The 24,140-nt window shown below is 51.8% G+C and overlaps 1 protein-coding gene across 3 annotated transcripts in view; it reads right to left on the reverse strand.

Moving 5' to 3' along the window:
* LOC140427053 (organic cation/carnitine transporter 2-like) overlaps window positions 1–24,140 on the reverse strand; it is a 332,051-nt gene that overhangs the window by 12,372 nt on the left and 295,539 nt on the right. Inside the window, exons 8-9 of one of the 3 annotated variants that reach the window (XM_072512505.1) lie at window positions 13,357–13,539; window positions 8,639–8,738 (exon numbers count right to left, since the gene is read on the reverse strand). In XM_072512505.1, coding sequence (XP_072368606.1) covers window positions 8,639–8,738; window positions 13,357–13,539 — 283 coding nt within the window. Of the gene's footprint in view, window positions 1–8,638; window positions 8,775–13,356; window positions 13,540–24,140 lie in introns of all 3 variants that reach the window. The other 2 variants (XM_072512504.1, XM_072512506.1) reach the window with 2 other exon arrangements.

Raw genomic sequence — 24,140 nt, forward strand, 5'->3', positions numbered from 1 at the left:
CCCACCCGACCGGAACACCCGACCGGATGGCTGGCCGTCGCTCAGCCCCGAGGTTCGAGTCACGCGATGTGGAGGCGCTCCTGGACGCGCTGGAGCAGAGGAGGGACGCCCTGTATCCCGGACACGGCCGCAGAGTTGCCCCACGCCACAGCCGGCGTCTGTGGAGGGAAGTGGCAGAGGCCGTCACCGCTGTGGCCCTGACACCACGGACAAGCACCCAGTGCCACAAGAAGGTGAACGACCTCGTCAGAGCAGGCAGGGTGAGCCTCCCCCATATCCCCCCTCCCCCATATCCCCCCTCCCCCATATCCCCCCTCCCCCATATCCCCCTCCCCATATCCCCCCTCCCCCATATCCCCCCTCCCCATATCCCCCCTCCCCCATATCCCCCCTCCCCCATATCCCCCCCTCCCCATATTCCCCCTCCCCCATATCCCCAAGTGAATCCAGCCCTAACCTTAACCTCTGCAATGCACGAGCAACCGATGGCGTGCATTCATATACCTGCCTAACACTGTTGCCTTTTACCCCTGCCACCCCCCCCCCCCCCCACAGGAGAAGCGCGCACACAACAATAGGGAGCATGTGAGGACTGGAGGAAGGCCCGCTGATGAGAGGCCACTGACCGTACACGAGGAAAGGGCCCTGGAACTGGCTGGCGGACCTGAGGACCGGGAGGTTGCTGATGCAGAGGTCGGGGGCCCACCAGCAAGTGAGCCACCGACAGCCCGTCCCCCTATCCCCCCTCCCCTATATCCCCCTCCCCCGTATCACCTGATCACTGCCTGATGTCTAACCATGCATGCTTCATTGTGTATCGCAGGACCAAACGTCCAGGCACCCATCCCCGCAGATGCACACCGCCCGCAGGATGCCCCTCGGAGACCACAGGAGACGGAGAGACCCGCACCCTCCAGCATGCGACGCCCGCAGGATGCCCCTCGGAGACCACAGGAGACGGAGAGACCCGCACCCTCCAGCATGCGACGCCCGCAGGATGCCCCTCACACACCACGGGAGACGGAGAGACCCGGACCCTCCAGCATGCGACGCCCGCAGGATGCCCCTCGGAGACCACGGGAGACGGAGAGACCCGGACCCTCCAGCATGCGACGCCCGCAGGATGCCCCTCGGAGACCACGGGAGACGGAGAGACCCGGACCCTCCAGCATGCGACGCCCGCAGGATGCCCCTCGCACACCACGGGAGACGGAGAGACCTGGAGCAACAGGGAGATGACACCCCCGTCACGTGCGGGAGCGACCACCCAGCGACGAGGGGGGCAGCCACAGGCCCCCGTCACATCCGAGCCAGGACACCACTACCCAGGACACCACTACCCAGGACACCACTACCCAGGACACCACTACCCAGGACACCACTACCCAGGACACCCCTACCTGGGAAGACGAAATACCGGACAGTGACTCAGAGTGGATGGGTGGAGACGAACCCCCACCCCAAAGTGCCATGGAGTCAGAGTGGGACGAAGAGCACGACACAACGCCACTGCTGTCACCAACACCCTCCACCATCGCAGAAACACTCACCACGGTTGGGCACTTTAGTGATGAGGCGTCTGGTACACTCACTGGTGCGCACAACACAGCCGTCCCGGTACAGCAGGTGGAGGTAGGAGCAGCAGAGGGACCGGGCGGTCGGAGGGCAGCCCAGGCCAAGCGAACATCTGCCGCCCAGATGGATCCCGGGTTCCTGCAGTTACCACACCCACACATAGATCCGATGCAACCACCGACCCGGAGGCGAGCGAAGAGGGTGACGGGCGGCTTGCGGCGGCTGCGGTCTCAGGTGGAGGAGTCCACCCGCGTCCAGGAGCTGGGAGTGGTGCCGGTCATGCGTGCCACCCAGGCTGACACCGCACGGGTGGCGTCCGCGGTGGAGGCAATGGTTGCGACGGTGTCAGACATGGGGAACGGTTTGCGAGGCCTGGGGCCTTCCGTGCAGGCGGCGTCTGTGGCCCAGGAAATGGCTGCCCTCTCACAGGAGGCCATGAGCCAGTGCCAGCGCCAGATGGCAGAGGCGCTCAACGCCATAGCCCAGTCTCTGCAGGCCATGGCCCAGTGTCAGCAGGCCATGGCCCAGTCTCTGCAGGCCATGGCGCAGTCTCAGCAGGCCATCGCTGAGGGCATCGGCGCCAGTGGCCATGTGCGAGCCGGCGTCGCACTGTCACAGACAGGGTTTGCCAACACCCTGGGCTCCATGGCTGCAAACCTGCAGACCCCTGTCGATACCAGCACGGGCCTCCAGGACTGGCAGCGCCAGATGTCGGGGGGGCGTCGGATGGCCAGTCCGTTCGCATCCCCCACCCATGTAGAGGCCTGGGGCCCATCGGGCACCCCGAGGGAGGAGGAGGTGGTGTGGTCCGTCCCGGCTCCCTCTGTAGGGGAGGTCCCGGTACACCGCGACACCTCGGACTCCCCCCCTTCCGTCCCAGGTGCATCGGGTGGGCAACGGGCAGGACAGGCTGGCAGCTCGCCATCCCAGTCGCCCGGGCCGCAGCCTGGCCCATCTAGGCCAGGACGCCCCAGGAAACGGCCGCCAAAGGGATCCAGTGTCAGAGGGCAGGAATCACAGGAGTCCACCTCCAGTTCTGCTGTACCGTCTGGGGAACCACGTAGATGTAGTCAAAGGGCCCGTAAGGCCAAACAATTAGACACTGAGTAAGTTGGCACGGGTGCAGGGCACAGATGAGTTTTAGGGGCTAGGGCACGTGCATGAACTCCTTTGGTTATTAAAGTCAATGTTACACCTACCGAAGCTGCCTTTGTGCTCTGTCCAAAGTGTGCGGGCGTGTCATGTACGTTGAGCGCAAGTGTGTGTGTGAGGGGTGGTCTTACCTCAGCCCCAGGTGAGTCTGCCCCCTTCCCCCTGGGCCGCCATCAACATCCCCCGGGCAGAGGATGGGACCGTGCGCTGCAGTGTCACAGCCGCATGCAGGGATGGTCCGGGTGGATGGTGGTACTGTGGCCATGGGTCAGACATAGTCCAACGATGTAGAGCCAGGAGCTCATCGCAGGGCGGGTTGTCATCATCCTCCATGGCCTGCGATAGACACGCGTCCACCCGCAACTGTGTGAGCCCGGCCCGTTGTGCCGCCGGTGGGTCGTCAATGGGGGGGGGGGGGGGGGGGGGGGGTGGTGTGCATGCGGGTGGGGTGGGTGGGGTTGGGGAGGGGGGTGAGGGTGCTGGGTGGGTGGATGGGTGGGGGTGGTCGGCTGTTGCCATGGTGTGCGGTCTGTGGCCATACTACCCGATTCCCACGCCCATCTAGTCAGTGAAGCGGGCGTCTATCAGTCTGTCCCGTGCCCGCTGGGCCAGCCGGTAACGGTGGACAGCCACCCGCCTGTGTCTACCCCGTCTGCCCTGACCATTGCCCCCATCACCCTCATCTGGGGAGGACTGTGCCTCTTCCTGCTGCTCCTCCACTCCGCCCTCCTCTGCCTGCGGCACATCGCCCCTCTGCTGGGCTATGTTGTGCAGGACGCAGCACACCACAATGATGCGGCCGACCCTATCTGACCGATACTGGAGGGCGCCCCCAGAGAGGTCCAGGCACCTGAAACGCATCTTCAGCACGCCAAAGCACCTCTCGATCACTCCCCTTGTCGCTACATGGGCATCATTGTAGCGGTTCTCCGCCTCATTGCGTGGCCTCCGTATAGGCGTCATCAGCCACCATCGCAATGGGTAGCCCCTGTCGCCCAGCAACCAGCCCCTCAGCCGGGGATGGCGTCCCTCGTACATGCCGGGGATGGATGACCGCGACAACACGAATGAGTCGTGTACACTGCCTGGGTGACGGGCGCAGACGTGCAGGATCATCATGCGGTGGTCGCAGACCACCTGTACGTTCATCGAATAGGTCCCCTTCCTATTAGTGAACACGGCCCTGTTATCTGCAGGTGGCCGCACGGCGACGTGCATCCCATCGATCGCGCCCTGGACCATGGGGAACCCGGCCACGGCAGAGAAGCCCACGGCCCGGGCACCTTGGCTGGCCCGGTCCACGGGGAAGCGGATGTAGCGGTGCGCCATGGCATAAAGGGCATCTGTCACTGCCCGGATGCACCGGTGCACCGATGTCTGCGATATGCCGGACAGGTCCCCACTCGGTGCCTGGAATGACCCCGTTGCATAAAAGTTCAGGGCCACCGTAACCTTGACGGACACGGGGAGAGGGTGTCCCCCGCCAGTGCCACGCGGTGACAGGTGTGCCAGCAGGTGGCAGATGTGTGCCACGGTTTCCCGGCTCATCCGGAGTCTCCTCCTGCATTCCCGGTCCGTGAGGTCCTGGTATGACTGCCGGGGCCGGTACACACGGGGCGCCCTCGGGTGCCTCCATTGCCATGGGGCTGCGACGCCCTCCTCCCCCTCCTCGTCCTGTCGATCAGGTGTCCCTCCAGCCTGGGCGGCTGCCGCCTGCCCCTCTGCGGCAGCCTGCGCCGCCTCTCTGGCACGCTCCTCCTCCTCCTCCTCATCCAGGGCAACATAGACATGAGCGGCTGCCACCACGGCGGCCAACATCGCTGGATGATCTGAAAACATGACGGCCTGGTGGGGGGGAGGGGAACGACGACATGTCATCATTGCCCATATCCCCTCCTCCCCCCAGCCAGGTGGCATGGACCGCATGGGTCCAACTGCTGGAGGCTGGCACCTGGCCAGGTGGACCAACTCATTTGCCCTCCCATCACCCTCCTCGGCACGGACCCCCTCCCCAACCTCCACCCCAGCACGGACCCCCCCCAACCCCCAACCTCCACCCCGGCACGGACCCCCCCAACCTCCACCCCAGCACGGACCCCCTCCCCCACCTCCACCCCAGCACGGACCCCCTCCAACCCCCAACCTCCACCCCGGCACGGACCCCCCCCAACCCCCAACCTCCACCCCAGCACGGACCCCCTCCCCAACCTCCACCCCAGCACGGACCCCCCCCAACCCCCAACCTCCACCCCAGCACGGACCCCCTCCAATCCCCAACCTCCACCCCGGCACGGACCCCCCCAATCCCCAACCTCCACCCCAGCACGGACCCCCTCCCCAACCTCCACCCCAGCACGGACCCCCTCCAACCCCCAACCTCCACCCCGGCACGGACCCCCCCCAACCCCCAACCTCCACCCCAGCACGGACCCCCTCCCCAACCTCCACCCCAGCACGGACCCCCCCCAACCCCCAACCTCCACCCCGGCACGGACCCCCCCAACCCCCAACCTCCACCCCAGCACGGACCCCCTCCCCAACCTCCACCCCAGCACGGACCCCCCCCAACCCCCACCCCAGCACGGACCCCCTCCCGGCACTCCCCCGGAGCCCAGCCTACTCTAACCACCACCCCCCCCCCCCCGCCGCACACACACACACACACAAGCCGAGACACACCTCTCCTCACGCAATCAGTCTGCGGCCACGCCATTTCCTGCCCAAGCCAACCCCCCAGGCCGTCACTCACCTCCTCGCTGGTCGGCGTGAGCCTGGAGCACCGGGTCACGCCGATGAAAAGGAGGTTTGATTCACGTCGACGTGAACGGTCATCACGTCGACGGGACTTCGGCCCATCCGGAAGGGAGAATATCGGCAGGCCGAAAATCGGCTGCCTTGCGCAGACCCGTGACATTCTCCGCGGCAGCGGCGCCATTAACGCCCCGCCGACTTTTCTCCCTTCGGAGACTTCGGCGGGGGCGGGGGCGGGATTCACGGCGGCCAACGGCCATTCTCCGACCCTCTGGGGGGGTCGGAGAATGACGCCCCCGGTTTGCAAATTGCATGTTAATTAGATATGAAATGTGTTTTTTTTAAGTTTTATTTCATAATAAATCAATCATTCTGAGTTTATTGAAAGAAACCTGGTTATACTCATATTCTGAGTCTAGCAATAGCAGAGGTAAACAATTGGGCATTTACCTGTGAAGTAGTCGGACGAGAGAAACTGCACATTCCTCCCAACCTGGTTGTGCCAACTGTAATTTTAGAAATGTTAATTTCTACCTCAGCAGTATTGCCTGCATTCACCCACATTTTACAAATAGAGCCCCACCTTCCCTACACAACATTTTTAATGCCTCCTTTGCCAACCTCCCATACTCCACAAACTTCAAATCACCTAAAGCTCTGTAGTTCACATCATGGGCGGGATTCTCTCAGCCCAGGCGGGGCCGGAGAATCACCGGGACGGTCGCGAATCGCGCGATGCCGGTCCGCCGATTCTCCAGAGAGCGCCGGGCGGGGTCCACTCTGCGCCCCGCACCCCCCCCCTCCCCACCCCCGGCGATTCTCCGCCCGGGATGGGTCGAGCAGCCACGCAAAAAAAACCCGAGTCCCGCTGGCGCAGTTCACACCTGGTCTTACCTGGCGTAATCCGGGGGCAGACTGATTGGGAGGAGGACGTGGGGTGGGGGGGGGGGGGGCCTCTGCTGTGGCCTGGCCCGTGATCAGGACCTACCGATCAGCGGGCCGGTCTCTCAGGCTGGGGATCTCTTTCGTTCTGCGCCGGCACCTGTAGCCCTACGCCATGTTGCGTCGGGGCCGGTGTGGAGAATGGAGCCACTGCGCATGCGCGCATTGGCGCTGGTCCCAATGCGCATGCGCAGACCCGCGGCGCCCATCTGACACCGGGTTCGGCAGCGGGAGCGGCGTGGGTCGCTCCAGTGCCATGCTGGACCCCTGTAGGGGTCAGAATCGCCTCACCTGAGGCCATGTTGACGCCGTCAAGAAACGCGATGGTGTTTACGACGGCGTTCAACACTTAGCCTCAGGATCAGAGAATCCTGCCCCATATTCCACACCAAGAATGGAATTCTCCCTTCCTGCCAGTAGCGGGTTTGATGATGGGCGGAAGTGGACAATCCAGCAGGAGCCAAAAAGCCTGAAACACACTAGCATAAAATTACGTTTCCATTTTCTCAATAGCGGATTAATGGTGGGCCAGTCTTCCAATTGGCAGGTGGCGCAAATGCCATTTGCATCTAATGAATGCTCAGTAAGGCGGCTGCCTACCAGTATTCTGTCTGGCCTTTCAATCGTGAAATTATGAACGTCAAGGAACAGACTGTTTCTTGATGCTGCTTGCCTTTTTCCCCTGGGTTGCTGACATCCTGTATGGTCTGGTGAAGACAGATAGGCTGGAAAGACTGATATGAGTGCGCTGAACTATTATTTGAACCTAACGCAAGGGCCTCAAATCCGCCGCTAATTGCAGGCAGAAGAATCAGCTGCCGGCCCACCAGGTGCCTTGGAGGGAATTCGCCTGTGCTTCAGTAAAGTGCAGAATCTGGCGTGGGTCTACACCATTCTAGCCAGTGGGAAAGGCACCGGTGGAACTATCTGCCACCACATTTAGGCCAGAATCTTCCGGGCGTTCACTGGTGACAGGATTCGCTGGTACCGTCGGCTGCGCACCCCTGCTTGCGTGTTTCTCATCGGCCATTTGGTGGCTTCGAAGGGAAATCCCATTGACAGCGATGGGAGCAGAGAATCCCACTGCCAATCAACGGCGTGCTGCCTCCAGCTGGGGTGAAACATTCTGCAGGGTGGCCAGAGAATCCGGCCCTTAGTCTCCACCCTAACTTCCACTCACCCAGCACTTCCAAAAGTTGCTGAGCGCCTTGTCCCACAAGGGACTGTGTTTAAAATTCTTGTCAACAAATCTCTCCATTGTCTTATCACTGTAACCATCTCAATTTATTGTCTTTCCCCTACTGTCTAGGACTCCCTGGCCTCCTCTCTATTGTGCACACCATCATCTGCTCCATCTTCTGTGGTAGGTTCATTCTCCAAATACCTCCAGCTCTATGCCTTTTTTTATATTTATAAAAAGCACGGGCAGGATTCTCCGACCCCGCGCCAGGTCAGAGAATCGCCGGGGGTGAGGGGGGTGGGGGGTAGAAATCATGCGACGCCACTCTGATGCCGGTCAGCCGATTCTCCAGCGACTGGCGCGGTCGAGGGCCGCGACCGAATGCCCGCCGAGTTCGACCGAGTCCCGCCGCCGCTGTTCACGTGTGGTCCTACCCTGCGGGACCTCGGTGTTCATGCTGTGGGGGCCATCCTGGTGTGGAGGAGGGGGACCCGACTCCAGGGGGCACCTCCACGGTTGCCAGGCCCGCAATTGGGACTTACCGATCGGTGGGCGGGCTTATCCCGGGGGGGTGGCTATGTTCCTCCACGCTGGGCCCCTGTAGAGCACTGCCATGATGCCCGGGGGCCGTCGTGGAGAAGGCAACCCACGCGCATGCACAAACTCATGCCGGCCATGGCCCGTATGCGCGAACACGTGCCGCCCATATCAGCAGCTGGAGCTGCGTGAAGCGCTCCAGTGCCGTGCTGGCCCACTGTGCGGTGCAGGATCACTGATCCTAGGGGCCAGATGATGCCGTCGTAAAAGGCTCCGGCGTTTACGTAGCCCCAGGACCACAGAATCCCGCCCCACATCTTCCAACAGGCTTTTCATAACCTCCTCTAACTCTCTCACAAAGGACAGGAGCCTGCTCTTTTCTCCTCAGTGGAGCACCTTGGGGATAAAATCTGCATTAAAAATATTGTAGACATACATGTAAGTTATTCAGAGCAGAAAACTGAGAGGAATGACTGAATCATAAAGACTACACACACTTACCCCTTAATTTTCTGCATCTGGCCAATGGTTTCTGGGAGAGGAGTTTTGAGTGTTTCGGGCAGAAACAGGACCAGAATTGCTGCAAGAATTGTAGAACTCCCTATCAGAATAAAAGGGAGAAACTCATAATGAACACCTGTGAAAATATAAATGATAAATGATACGGTGAAGATCAGCACAACAATATAAAGCCACAGACAGACCATGTAAGACAGGCCTTATTGTCAATAACCACCCTTTACTGCTTTTTTTAAACTACAAAAGTAGAGTGAGGATTATTTTTGGTTTCTATTTTTGAGATTTGTTTTCTGCCATTTTTTAGCCTTTTTCACATACCATTGCCCAGTAAAAAGTGGGAAACTTGTTCCTAATTAGCAACTGGAGAATTGAGCTAGAATTACCTTCTGTTTCGCTTGAAATTTCTGAGGAAGCAACATGGATAGATCAGGATTTTTAAAAAAACCTATTCATGGAATCTAGGTATCGCTATCAAGGCCAGCATTTATTACCCATCCCTCATGGTCATTGAGAAGTAGTGAGTCACTTTCTTGAGCTATTGCAGTCCATGAGGTGGGAGTGCACCCAGTTTTGTTAGGAAGAGCTGAGGTGTGCTGGATGTTACCATGCCTTAAATTAGAAAGCAGCACAAAGTTTGCATCTTAACTGAATTGCAAATAACCGGCAATTATTAATCGTGCATCAGATTCCCAATACCTGTTTTCAAGGCTCACTCGATTTTTCTCCCAGCAATGATGAATCAACGGCAATATATTTCCAAATCAATGTTGGTGTGCGCCTTGGAAACGAACTTGCGCGTGATTGATGTGCCCATGCTGTTAATGCCCTTATTCTTCCAGGTGATAGAGGCCTTCGGTTTGGAAAGTGCTGTCGAAGAAGTCTTGACGAGTGTTGCCGCGCCCTTGAAATGGTACAGACTGCTGCCATGATGCACCTATGGTGAATGGAGTGAATATTTAATGTGGTGGAGAAAGGCCAATCAAGCGGGCAGCTTTGACCTGGATGGTTTTGAGCTTTGAGCGTTGTTGGAACTACATTAATCCAGGCAAGTTAGTAATTCCATCGCACACCTAATTTATATTTAATAGATGGTGGAAAGGCTTTGCATGTCAGGGGGTGAATTGTATGCCACAGAATACCCAGCATCTGACTTCCTAGTACAGCTTGGTATTTATGTGGCTTGCCTATTAGGTTTCTGGTGATGTGACTCCCAGAATATTGTTGGTGGGTGATTCAGAAATTGTAATGTTGTTGAGGCAATTAGACTGCCTCTTATTGCAGAGGGTGATTGCCTGGCATTTGTGTAGTGTGATTGTTATGTCACTTATCAGGTTAAAACTGAATCTTGTCCAAGTTGTGTTGCATGTGAGCATGGACTGCTTAAGTACCTGAGGAGTTGGGAATTGTACTGATGATTGTACAATCATCAGAAGACATTCCCACTTCTGACCATTGATGGAGGGCAACTAATTTATGAAGCAGTTGACGATGGTTGGGTCTAGGATACTTTCCTCAGGCACTCCTTCAGCAACGTCTTGGGCCTAAGATCACCCAACCAGTAGCGAGTGTTCTCCTTGATTCTCATCATCTTCAATTGTATTAGGGCTCCTCAGTGTTGCACTCAATTTGTCATCTTGATGTCAAGTAGAGTCACCCTCAACTTATTCTAGAATTCAGTTCTTTTGTCTGTATTTGGACCAAGATTGTAATGAGGTCTGGATCAGTCGCTCAACCTTTCTTGCTGAAAATGATTGTGAATGCTTCAGCATGGACTCTTGCATTGATGTCTTCGGCTCTGCCAGCATTGGGGAGGGTTAGTTCCTGTTCCATTGGTTAGTTGCTTAATTGTTCACCGCCATTCACGGATGTGGTCACACTTCAGAGTTTTGAACTGATTCATTGGTTGTGGGATAACTTCACAATCTGGGTCAGGTCCATCATACTCGCTTTCTGTACCAAAGTCTCTAGTGCTTCGTCAGAGAACCTTGGAACATGCTTTTTGCTTTTGAGTGCTCTTTTTGCCAATCTGCATGATATGACACTCTTCCCCAGCCGCTATCAGCAAAAGCAGCAGATTGGGTTCAATGTTTCTATCATTTAAATTAGAAAGCAGCACAAAACTTGCATCCTGACTGAACTGCAGAGTACAGGGGCTAGATTCTCCCCTACCCAGAAGGGTGGGCCGTACTGGCGCCGAGGGGTGGCGTGAACCACTCCGGAAGGTGCGGAATCCTCTGGTGCGGAAGGGCAGCACGGTAGCCTTGTGGATAGCACAATTGCTTCACAGCTCCAGGGTCCCAGGTTCGATTCCAGCTTGGGTCACTGTCTGTGCGGAGTCTGCACATCCTCCCCGTGTGTGCGTGGGTTTCCTCCGGGTGCTCCGGTTTCCTCCCACAGTCCAAAGATGTGCAGGTTAGGTGGATTGGCCATGATAAATTGCCCTTAAGTGTCCAAAATTGCCCTTAGTGTTGGTTGGGGTTGCTGGGTTGTGGGGATAGGGTGGCGGTGTTGGCCTTGGGTGGGGTGCTCTTTCCGAGAGCCGGTGCGGACTCGATGGGCCGAGTGGCCTCCTTCTGCACTGTAAATTCTATGTTTCATGGGCTAGGCCGGCGCCGGCGGGGTTGGCGCCACGGCAACCGGCACTGAAGGGCCTCTGCCAGCCGGCGCGCGTTGGTGCATGCGCGGGCGCGCCAGTAACCCAGCGCATGCGCAGGGGGGTTCTTCTCTGCATCGGCCATGGCGGACAGTTCCACCGGCCGGTGTGGAGGGAAAGAGTGCCCCCACGGCACAGGCCCGCCCGCGGATCGGTGGGCCCCGATTGTGGGGGCCCTGCCCGGGGCCAGATCCGCACCCCCCCGAGGACTCCACAGGCCGCCTGCAGAGTCAGGTCCCGGTGGTATGGACCTGGTGTAATATACGCCGGCGGCACCCGCCGAAAACGATGGCCACTCGGCCCATCGCGGGCCAGAGAATCGTCGGGGGGGCCGCTGCCAACAGCCCCCGACCGGCGTGGCACGATTCCCGCCCCTGCTGAAAAACTGGTGCCGGAGAATCTGGTAGCCGCCGGCGGGGCAGAATTCATGCTGCCCCCCGGCGATTCTCCGGCTCGGCAGGGGGTCGGAGAATCCCGCCCCTGGTATCTATTGACCAGAATCCTTGCACCCATTTTTAGGCTTTATTCAATTTTTCCAAACATGTTTATGACTTTGCTACAGATTATTATTTAAACAGCAATAGTTAATTCTTAATTTATACCTATGAAATCAGTCATCGTACACAAGTGCTTACTTCGTCTGCATGTTATTTTTACACTTTACAGGAAGTCAAGGAACATAAGAACATATGGCCATGCTCTGTTCCACTATTTGTTAAGATCATGGCTGATCTTTGACCACAACTCTATTTTCCCACCTGATCGCCATATTGCTTGAACTGGTTAGAATCCAAAAATATATTGATCTCAGAGACTTTAATTTCAGGATATCTGCCTGGTTAAATTTAGAAGAGGCGTCCCATTCTACATCATTCTGCCATTTTTGTGGAGAGATAGCATAGGCAGTCGATGCTGTATCACCACAAAATAAGTCACAATATCCACAGCCACATATACCTTTTCTCTCATTCTCTCTGCTGACATAGCTTCCGCGATCAAAGGTGATGATATTAAAAGTGAAAACTTAAAGGATTGCCATATTGCTTACAGCTGATGATTTTGTAATGGAATGTTTGTAGACAGCTTGGGAAGATTTACATTCGTAATTAAATGCTAACCTTTCTATATCTTTGTACAGGGAAAGATCATCCAAAATCAGTACATCAACGTAACAGGGTGGATGAACAGTAACCAGCAATGTCTTCCAATGGACTTGAGAAGGAAGGTCTACAATCCCTGGGTAGACTCACCAGGGAGGTGGTGGGAGATGGAGAAGCTGAAAGATTAAGCCATCAGATTTGGCTTGACAATGAGATGACTATCCTTCAGGTTAGTGACTATCTTCTTTCAACATGTTATTAGATAAAAATCTCACCAATTATTGCTTAGTCACTTCATAATCAGAAAATGAAGATACTTTAAATAATTTTTCTCATGCATTTATTGGCATTATGCTTTCACTGAAATGCTACCACCCTTTTTATTCATTCAGTGGGATAAGCTACAGTATCTACCTGCCTACAGGGCGACACAGTGGCACAATGGTTAGCACTGCTGCTTCACAGCTCCAGGGACCCAGGTTAAATTCTGGCCTCGGGTGACTGTGTGGAGTTTGCATTTTCTCTCTGTGTCTGCGTGGGTTTCCTCCGGGTGTTCCGGTTTCCTCCCACAGTCCAAAGATATGCAGGTTAGGTGGACTGGCCATGCTAAATTGCCCCTTAGGTGTCTAAAAGGTTAGGTGTGGTTACTGGATTTCAGGGATAGGGTGGAGGTGTGGGCTTAAGCATGGTGCTCTTTCCAAGGGCTGTTGCAGATGCGTTGGGCCAAATGGCCTCCTTCTGCATTGTAGGGATTCTATGGAGTAGATGTTGGATGAGCAATATGTAGCTTTGAGGAGGCTGGTCAGGTATCCCCTGCATAGCTCGAGCTTCATTTTCACCATATGCATATTAACCTATTGTACATGGGAATGATCTGTAGGTAGTTGGATAACGTAAGACGTTTTCTTATATTCTACCTACATACATATGTTAAACTGTTACCTTACCGAGATAAAAAATGTAAGGCGAGATGATGGCACCAAACCTGCAGGCCATGGAACTCATTCCGACACTCATATTTCTTACCACAGTTGGATACAGCTCAGCAGTGTAGACATAAACTATGGAAAAAGCACTTGTGGCCCCAAACTTTCCGATCATCACCAACACTGTGGCAAGTGCTGAAAGATCTAGAAAAAAATACACAGATACATAAACTTAGTGGAAGGTGCACAGGTTTATGTTTTGTTGCGTGGTAGTGGATTAGATAGGGTTGTGAGGATTGTCTAGTCTCCTAAAAGTATGCTGCAGTCTCTTTAACCATAACTGTTTATTTTCGGCAAGTATTTCGGACTTCCACACGAGGTTTGAGCTTCTCCTCTTCCAGGCCTCTTACTTCTCGTCATGTGTTCTGACATCACAAATACATCTGATGGAAACACTTTACATTTCCCTCCAAGTCTTTATCCCCATCATATTTACATCCTCCTACATCTCCCCGCAAAATCTCAGAGACTTCACAGGGTTAAACTCTCAGCTGTCCTGACCAATTTCCATGACCTTGTTCTCACCTCTTTTTGAGGTCAAGGATATTCAGTACTCTCCCTCCAGTTGGTGGAATGATCTTCTCATGAGTGGCTGTAGTGCTTGTATAAAGTATTTCTTATTCTTCAGTATCTTAGTAGTAAACCAAAGTTTCAATTGGCTTTCATTCTGTAGCCGGTTAAAATGGCTAATTCCCGATTAGAATGGCCAAACCCCGATTTTAAAATGGCGAACGGAAGAGGCTGATGGGAAAATCAGCCAACAGGACTCAAACAGACAGCTGCAGGTGAAACAGTGTATTCGCCTCTGGGGAAGCCAGACAGAATCGATACCTGCAGCCATCAACAAAGCAACACACCAGCCATCTGCATAGTAAGTAGCAATTGCGGGAACAATATGCTACAAATTAGAAACACAAAGCCAACGCAGACTTTTCGGCGCCAGCAGGAGCTTACACAAAGTGAGGTGAATGACCACCCCTCGATCAAGGAATCACTCCAGCATTGGAGAATATCGAACCAAGTGATTGGGACCAAGTCTAATCACTTGGAACCAGGTACAAGGTCCGCCCCGAGAGGCGTGAAGCCACTGGGGACTATAAGAATAGGGGCCAAGTTCAAATCGACCCATCTTCTCCTCTCCGCACCCTTCGAGACCCTTCTGCTGACCCTCTGCACAGCCGCGAGAAATAGTAAGTCTTACTCCAACGCTCGCTACGAGATAGGCACTCCTGACTATCGACCTGTACCAGCTTTGAATCCCGCAGGCTCAGAACCCATACGAAAGGCCATTCGTTTCACTGACCTGGTGGGCCATTTCCAAAGTTAAGTATTGGCCTGTTAGTTGTAGGAAGTAGCTTAGAAATAGAATTAATGTATAAGTATTGATTGCTGTACATAATAAATGTGCGTTGATTTAACTCTTACTAAGCGGTGTGTTGGATTATTGATCATTACTCGGACTTGAACCACGTGGCGGTATCAGAAAGATACCTGGCGACTCAAGAGCAAAGGTAACAGAACAAAAGCAATTGAACTAAGGCTAAAACGAGCAACACTTCCGAGGATATTAAGGTGCTGTAGTGTCTCCTGGTGGTATCTCACTGGCCTGTCTCAACCCTACACAGGTTGTAATCTCGGGATTACTCCCTGTGCCACATGCCAGTGAGGCTAGATATAGGAAAATAGAGCAGCTAAACACGTGGCTAAACAGGTAGTGTAGGAGGGAGGGTTTCAGTTATCTGGACCACTGGGAGCTCTTCCGGGGCAGTTGTGACCTGTATAAGAAGGATGGGTTGCATCTAAACTGGAGAGGCATAAATATCCTGGCCGTGAGGTTTGCTAGTGTCACACGGGAGGGTTTAAACTAGTATGGCAGGGGGATGGGTACTGGAGCAATAGGTTGGAAGGTGAAAAAACTAGGGAATAGGGCCAGTATGGCTCTGAGGAAGAGCAGACAGGAAGATGTTGCTGAAAACAGCGGAACTGGTGGCCTGAAGTGCATATGTTTTAATGCAAGAAGTATAACAGGTAAGGCAGATGAATTTAGAGCTTGGATTAGTACTTGGAACTATAATGTTGTTGCCATTACAGAGACCTGGTTGAGGTAAGGACAGGATTGGCAGCTAAACGTTCTAGGATTTAGATGTTTCAGGTGGGATAGAGGGGGAGGTAAAAGGGGTGGAGAGATGCACTACTGGTTCGGGAGAATATCACAGCTGTACTGCGGGGGGATACCTCAGAGGGCAGCGAGGCTATATGGGTAGAGATCAGAAATAAGAAGGGTGCAGTCACAATGTTGGGGGTTTACTACAGGCCTCCCAACAGCCAGCGGGAGATCGAGGAGCAGATAGGTAGACAGATTTTGGAAAGGAGTATAAACAACAGGGTTGTTTTGATGAGAGACTTTAACTTCCCCAATATTGACTGGGACTCACTTAGTGCTAGGGGCTTGGACGGGGCAGAGTTTGTAAGTAGCATCCAGGAAGGCTTCTTAAAACAATAAGTAGATAGTCCAACTAGGGAAGGGACTATACTGGACCAGGTATTGGGGAATGAGCCCAGCCAGGTGGCAGAAGTTTCAGTAGGGGAGCATTTCGGGGACTGTGACCACAATTCAGTAAGTTTTAAAGCGCTGGTGGACAAGGATAAGAGTGGTCCTAGGGTGAATGCGCTAAATTGGGGGAAGGCTAATTATAATAATATTAGGCGGGAACTGAAGAACCTAGATTGGGGGCGGATGTTTGAGGGTAAATAAACATCTGACATGGGGGAGGCTTTCAAATGTCAGTTGAAAGGAATTCAGGACCTGTGAGGAAGAAGGATAAATATGGTAAATTTCTGGAATCTTGGATATTGTAGGTCTTGTCAAAATCAAAAAGGAGGCATTTGTCAGGGCTAGAAGGCTGGGAACAGACGAAGCCTGTGTGGAATATAAGCAAAGTAGGAAGGAACTTAAGCAAGGAGTCAGGAGGGCTAAAAGGGGTCACGAAAAGTCATTGGCAATTAGGGTTAAGGAAAATCCCAAAGCTTTTTACACGTACATAAAAAGCCAGAGGCTAGCCAGGGAAAGGGTTGGCCCACTGAAGGACAGGGGAGGGAATCTATGTGTGGAGCCAGAGGAAATGGGCGAAGTACAAAATGAATACTTTGCATCAGTATTCACCAAAGAGAAGGAATTGGTGGATGTTGAGTCTGGAGAAGGGTGTGTAGATAGCCTGGGTCACATTGAGATCCAAAAAGACAAGGAGCGGGATTCTGCAAAAATAGGGCTATGTCCCCACACCTGCGGGAAAACAGGCGCCAACCACTCCGGTGTCAACAGCCCCAGAAAGTGAGGAATTCTCCATGTTTTCAGGGGCTAGTTTGACGCAGTAGTGGTTGGTGGCGCTCCAGCCGGAGCCGAAGGGCCAACGCGTGTTTGCGCATGCGCGGACCAGCCAGCGTATTTCCGCGTATGCGCGGGGGTTCCCTTCTCCGTGCTGGCCCCTGGGCAATATGCCGGAGTCCTACAGGGGCCCAGTGCGGAGGAAAGAAGGCCCCCCACGGAACCAGCCCGCCCGCAGATCGGTAGGCCCCGACTGCGGGCCAGGCCACCGTGGGGGCCGGGATCCCCCCAAGACCGCCCCCTGCATACATACCTGCCATGTCCCGCCGTGCGTGGTGAGTAATTCATGCCGGCGGGAGGGGCATAGGCAGAGTGGATAGTCAGTCTTTTTCCCAGGGTCGAGGGGTCAATTACTAGGGGGCATAGGTTTAAGGTGCGAGGGGCAAGGTTTAGAGGAGATGTACGAGGCAAGTTCTTTACACAGAGGGTCGTGGGTGCCTGGAACTCGCTGCCGGAGGAGATGGTGGAAGCAGGGACGATAGTGACATTTAAGGGGCACCTTGACAAATACATGAATAGGATGGGAATAGAGGGATATGGACCCCGGAAGTGTAGAAGATTTTAGTTTAGACGGGCAGGCTTGGAGGGCCGAAGGGCCTGTTCCTGCGCTGTGCTTTTCTTTGTTCTTTGTAATATTGTAACATTTTCCAATGATTGCAACTTTCCTCTATTGGTCTCAGGCCTGGTTGTTTCATTGTTCGTCGTCTATTTTACCCTCTTGTGTTCATTTGTGGTGAAGCTGGATTTGACTTTTTGTGTCAGGGATGGACACTGTGTTCTCAATCTTCTTCCTTCACTCTGACGGTGAGATTCGATAACTCAAAAGATCTCGATTTAGGTCTTTGTTTTTCTTTAATAAATCAAATTAATATGTCATATACATCTCTCAGCTTTTCCATTTGCTTGAGGATAGTGAGGCAAACTGTTTAAATGAACAAAGCGGATTCGTGTGCAAAGTTTTAGAACAACTCATTTGCAAATTGCAGCCAATTGTCAGACACTAAAATGTCTGGAATGCTGTGTATTTACTAAATTCTCTTGAGGGATTGAATGACTTGTTTCTGCTGTGATACAATGCAAGCAGCTTACTTCAATCTTCCATGAGCAGTAATCAATTACAGTAAGGAAGGATTTCCACTTAAATTAAAATGAGTACATTCACAGGTTCTCTGCTAGAAGCTAACGGTGACTCTTTTTGTTCTTGGCAATTTACAGCACTCGTAAGACAGTTAGGAATCATTTCTTGTACAGAGCGAGTAATATCTGGCTACCAGACTGATTGTTGTGGCCTCGCACACTTTACAGTACCTAGATAATCTTGGGAACATTTTTGATGAATATCATGCTGAAATGTCCTCAGTATGATTATTTTCTCATTGAAGACTAAGCCATCAATGACAATGAGATGCTTGCACTATTCAAAGGACTGGTATAGTATCAGATTCCTGGGGACATATTCTGGCCATCCTTCCAGACAATACTCTCAGATTTGAAGGCATTGTTTATCTTGTTTCTGGGCTTGCTTTTTCCTGCAACTGCTTTGCAGAAGCTGGTAAATGCTGAAAGAATAAGGACATATATGTTTGAACCTCCTCGATGAAGTTTAAATCCTCTTGTTTGGTTCCTTCAGCTGGTATTCATTATGGTGTGTCAGCCGTTGTTTGATACTTCTCTTGTACATACTCTGTGACGGACTCATCAACTTTAACGTGAACTGTTGAAATCTAGGTGGTATCTTCACAATTTCTTTCAAGTTCAGAAGAGTGGCTAGAAGTTTATTGTCTGTTTCATAGTCCGAAAATCTTTTGCTTGCCAACATTTCTGCAAAGATTATTTTTCTACGATGGCGTTGCATTGTTCTATTTCTGTTAGTAATCTAGAGGTATCGTCGACTGGTCTAGGCTTGCCATCTCTCTGCTCTTGGTTTAGTGCTAAGGCAAGACCTGTAGATGATGGATCTGTCACTACTATGGTCAAAAATTCTGGGTCATAATGAGCCAAGATTTCTGAAGAGATCAGAACTTGCTTAATGCTTTCGAAAGCCTTTTTTGCTGGTTCATATTCCAGGATCACTGTTGACCCTGTTTTAACAGCTCGCTGACCTTTGATTTCCCTTGATGGAAAACCTGATTATGTTTCCTCAGATCGGTTTGTCTTGCGACCTGCATTATTTACAGCAGTGACAAATCCTCTCAGCCATAAGAGATCTGATAATGCTTAGTCTAGGATTCCTTCTAAGATTTTGTTCCAAATCAGCTCATCTTTTAAAATTTCATAAGTGCCATTATTTGCCAGCCTATAGGAATCTTGGATGAACAAATCCATGCCTTTACATGCCCTTAGCTTTTGTCTATCAAACTTACCCACCTTGATTATTAAATTTCGCTGAAATAAGAGTTGAAGGCTTACACGACTTCTTCATAAGAAGCTGAAGTCATATCTGCCCCCTGTCTTGCTATCACGTCACTAGTGATGGATCCTGCATCAGAGAGTATTTATGTGCTTTCACTAGTCTTTTCCATGTAATCCTGAAGCAGTTCTATATCTTGCAAATATTTTTCCCTGGTCAAGGCCTGCTGTGGGCCTTCTGCAGTCTGAAGTGGTTGTGGGAGTGTTTGGGTGAATTACATGCTTCTGATAAGCCCTGGAATTGTCCCTGCTGCTTTCAGCTGCTTGCTGTTTTGGGCTGTGCTCAATGTTGTCCATTCTTTAGGTCTGTGTAACAGCTTGCATCTCCTGCTCCCGTGATATTCCAATGTCATTTCGATGTTTCATGTCTTTTAAAAAATATTCTGCTTTCCTATTCTTATTATCAAAAGTAAATAGACTCGCATTCACCCAGACTGCACTCTATCTGTCGACTGTCTATATCTTTAATAGGATCTTTGCGGTCCCCTCACAGCTTATATTCACACTTAGCTATGCATTGTCAAATACTTCAATACAATAATTTCAGCCTCTTTGTCATTAATGTAAATTGCAAATAGCTGAGGCCCCAGCACTGATCCTTGCAGCACTAGTTACAGCCTGCCAACTTGAAAATATCCTGTTTATCCCTATTTCCGTTTTAACTCATCTTCCATCCATCATAATATATTGCTGTCAACTTCATGAGACCTTATCCTGAATGTATTTTGGAAATCCAAATGTACAACACTTTATCCTACATCTGTTGCTCTGTTTCTCTGGTTATGAATGTGGCGGTCAATATGGTCGCCTTCCTTAATCCTAATTATGTTTGCTTTAGAGTCGCCAGGTATCTCTCGATACCGCCACAAGGTTCAAACCCGAATACTGATCAAAGAGCCAATACACCAGTTAGTTAGTTCAAAGTCAATACTATTTATTTACACACACGGTAATATCCACTCTTGCACAAAGTACTACAAACTAAACTATCTCTAATGCTAATGCCTATACTTAGCTTCGGGTGCCCACTCAGTCAGAGGAACAATGGCCGTTGTTCGGATCTGAGGTTGTAGGGTTCGAAGTGGTACAGGAGAACAGCTAAGGTCGTCCGTCTGGTAGTGAGCGTTGACCTTGGACTTACTTGTTTCTGGTGCAGCTGATGGATGGGTATCTCCGCTTTGAGAGCCTAATCCAAGAGAGCGATTCTCTCGGGGGGATTCCTTCTTATACCTGCCGAGGGGCTTCGCGCGCTTTTAGGCGGGCCTTAAACTTGGCCCCAATTAATTGGGCCGCTTCTTGTTCACTGGTATTGATCTTGACCAATAAAGGGGTGGGTGCCCTGATGGTTGGGCGTGTCTTTGGTGGCCATTGGCCTTGCTTTTTTTGTGCTTTCAGTTGGGGAACTGGCACCAGGATGTCTGAAATAGTATCGGTTGCTTGAATGTCTTTCCTTTGTTCCCAGAGATGGGCCATCAATATATTAATTGACCTAATAGTTTCAATTCCGTCTGGGAGCTTTCATAGAATTTACAGTACAGGAGGCCATTCGGCCCATCGAATCTGCACCGGCTCTTGGAAAGAGCACCCTACCCAAGGTCAACACCGCCACCCTATCCCCATAACCCAGTAACCCCACTCAACATTAAGTGCAATTTTGGACACTAAGGGCAATTTATCATGGCCAATCCACCTAACCTGCACATCTTTGGACTGTGGGAGGAAACCAGAGCACTTGGAGGAAACTCACGCACACATGGGGAGGATGTGCAGACTCCGCACAGACAGTGACCCAAGCCGGAATCGAACCTGGGACCCTGGAGCTGGGAAGCAATTGTGCTATCCACAACGCTACCGTGCTGACGTGCTGTTTCTCCAATATGCGTACAGGCTCTGTGCCTGCTTGTTTTCCTAACATTGTCCACAGTTCCCTACATTCTTTGCGAGCGTCCATTTTGTATTCGGGAAGTGGCCATCCCAGATGGCTACACATCCAAAGAACACAAAAAAATTTGACAAAACAGAATTTCGTTTTGCAAAACCATATTGACTTTGTCTGATCATTTTGTGATTTTTCCATGTGCATGAAGATTTCCTTAACAACAGATGCAAGCATTTTCCTGATGACTGATAACCCATCATACACCTTGCTTGTGCTTTGGAGAACCAGGCGGTGAGTTGCATGTCACAGAATTCCCAATCTCTGATCTACTTTTGCAGCTATGTACAGGTGTGGCTAGTCCATTAAGTTTTGGTCAATGGTGATCCTCATGATATTGTTGATGGGGGATTCAGCGATAATTGTGATATTCAATGTCAAGTGAATGTGGTTAGACCCTCTCTTGTTGGAGATGATTATTGTCTGCCATTTGTGTGGCACAAATGAAAGCCATACTTATCCGTTTGCTGGGAAGAGATGCTAGGTACTCCAAATCCTGACAGTCTTCGGACTTAGGACGCATGTGCAGGCTAGGAGTGAGCTGAATATGGGCATTTTTAGTATCTTCACATTATTTGGGCCCAGGACAGGCCCTGTCCGCCTACCTGAAGAAAAGTAGGGCTCAAAAGGCCAGGTCAGATGACCTCGCAGAATCGAGAAGTGTCTCACAGAGGGACAAGGGGGGGGGTAAGGAGGGCTGCATGGAACAGACTTTAAGTGAAATGAGCTCGGAGGAGCATTGGTAATCGAAGATTGCTCAGAACAAGCCCCGAGGACCCAAAAAAGCAGCCGAAGATTGGCAACATTGTGATGTCGACTATTGAGGTATCTTTAGAGCAGTAGTGTTCTGCCTGGCCTGGCCAAAAAGCTGAAATTGTGCATGTAAGTTGATGCTTGAGTGTACTCAGGTACCGAGGGGAATAAAATCTCGGAAGGCAAGACTGAAACCCTGCAAGGTGGGCAGTTGTTTGAAGCCACCCAAGGTGGAATGAATTTCAAGGCAAGGGCCGGGATTCTCCAATCCTGCGGCCAAGTTCTGACGCCAGCGTGAAAAGTGGCGCAAGCCACTCTGGCGTCAACGGGCCTCATCTGGCAGCTATCCACCCCTTCCTAGGGGGCTGGTACGGCTTCGGAGTGGTCTCCGCAGCTCCTGTGCCCGAAAGCCGGCGCGCTACGGCCGGCGCGAGTTTGTGCATGGGCGCCACGGCAGGTGCGAGTTTGAGCATGCCCGTGGGTTCCCATCTCCGCTCCGGCCCCCGGGCAATAATGCTGAGCCCGACAGGGGCCCGGCACGAAGGAACATCGGCCTCCACGGAAATAGCCCGCCTGCCGATTGGTAGGCCCCGATCGTGGGCCAGGCCACCGCACCCCCCATCAGGACGGCCCCCGCACACAGAGCTCCGGGATCCTGTGTGGGACCATACATAACCCCCGCCGTTGGGACTCGGCTGAACGCGGCTGGCACTCGGGCTGTCAAGGCCCGGAGTATCGCCGGAGGAGCCGCTTTCAAAGCCCCCTGATCGGCGCGGCAGCGATCCTGCAGGCGCCTGAAAATCGGCGCCGGAGAATTGGCGAGCCAGCGTCGGGGTGGCTTGGCGTGATCCCCCCCCCCTGAATGTGAGAATATAAGTTAATTATCGTAAATGGTTTTATCGTTCTAACCTTTAAATTTATTTTTGTTTGTTCAAAACTAGATGGAATCGTGTTACTTTCTTGATTTAATAAGTGTCTTTGATCTCAAACTTTATCAACTTTAAAGAAACCATTATTGGTCCCTAATCAGATCTCAACAACAACCTTTGGTCTGGCTACGAATCATAACATGGGGAACTTAAATCCAGTGAGGTGGCCTTTTATAATGTATGCAATAGGGTTTCCTGACAGTGTTAGTCAGGAAGCTCATTCCACCTTTAACCCGCCTTCAAAGTACTGATAATAAAATTCCGATCATTCATCCTGAGATCACAATGATTATTGGCCTCACGCTAAATTAAATTTGCCCGCCAGTCATGCTGCTGCTGGTGAGTCCAGAAGATTCCATCCTCTGTATCTATTCATGACATTTCAATTATCTCTGTACCTGGACTCTCAAGTGTCTTTGCATCTCCACTTTTTCTAACTTTTCATCAGTTAACAAGTAGCCTAGACTATTCCATTTCCAACTCTTCCCTTCACTTCCTTGACTTTCCTTCCTCCATATCTGGAGGCAGGCTATCAATAAATATCTATTATAAGCCTTCTGACTCCCAGAGCTACTTGCACCATAGTTCTTTCAACTGTAAACCCTCTGACGACTTCATTCCATTTTTCAATTCCTCCATCTCCATTGCATCTTTTCCAATGGTGCAACCTTTTACACCAGCATTTTAGAGCTATCTTCTCTTTTCCTCAACTGAGGACCCACCACAGTTGTCAGGGCTCTTGACCGTGCCCCTCACATTTCCCACATTCTGCTCTCACTCACCTTCCTTTGCAGAACTAAGACAGAGTTATCCTGCTCCTCACCTATCACCCCACAGTCTCCGTATTCAACAGTTTTCATCAGTATTCACCAAAGAGAAGGACTTGGTGGATGAGTCTGTGGAAGGGTGTGTAGAAAGACAGAGTCATATTGAGATCAAAAAGGAGGTGCTGGGTGTATTGAAAAAGGCAGTTAAGTCCTCAGGGCCTGATGGGATCTATCCCAGAATACTGAGGGAGGCCAGGGAGGAAATTGCTGGGGCCTTGACAGAAATCTTCATATCCTCACTGACTACAGGTGAGGTCTCAGAGGACTGGAGAATTGCTAATGTTGTTCCTTTGTTTAGGAAGGGTAGCAAAGATAATCCAGGAAAGGCCGGTGAGCCTTATGTCAGTGAAAGGGAAATTATTGGAGAAGATTCTTTGAGATAGGATTTACTCCCATTTGGAAGCAAATGGACGTATTAGTGAGAGGCAACATGGTTTTGTGAACTAACTCGATCAAGATTTTTTTAGGAAGTGGCAAAGGTGATTGATGAAGGTAGGACAGTGGAT

The sequence above is a fragment of the Scyliorhinus torazame genome, chromosome 7, assembly GCF_047496885.1.
Source record: "Scyliorhinus torazame isolate Kashiwa2021f chromosome 7, sScyTor2.1, whole genome shotgun sequence".
Classification (NCBI taxonomy): Eukaryota; Metazoa; Chordata; class Chondrichthyes; order Carcharhiniformes; family Scyliorhinidae; genus Scyliorhinus; species Scyliorhinus torazame.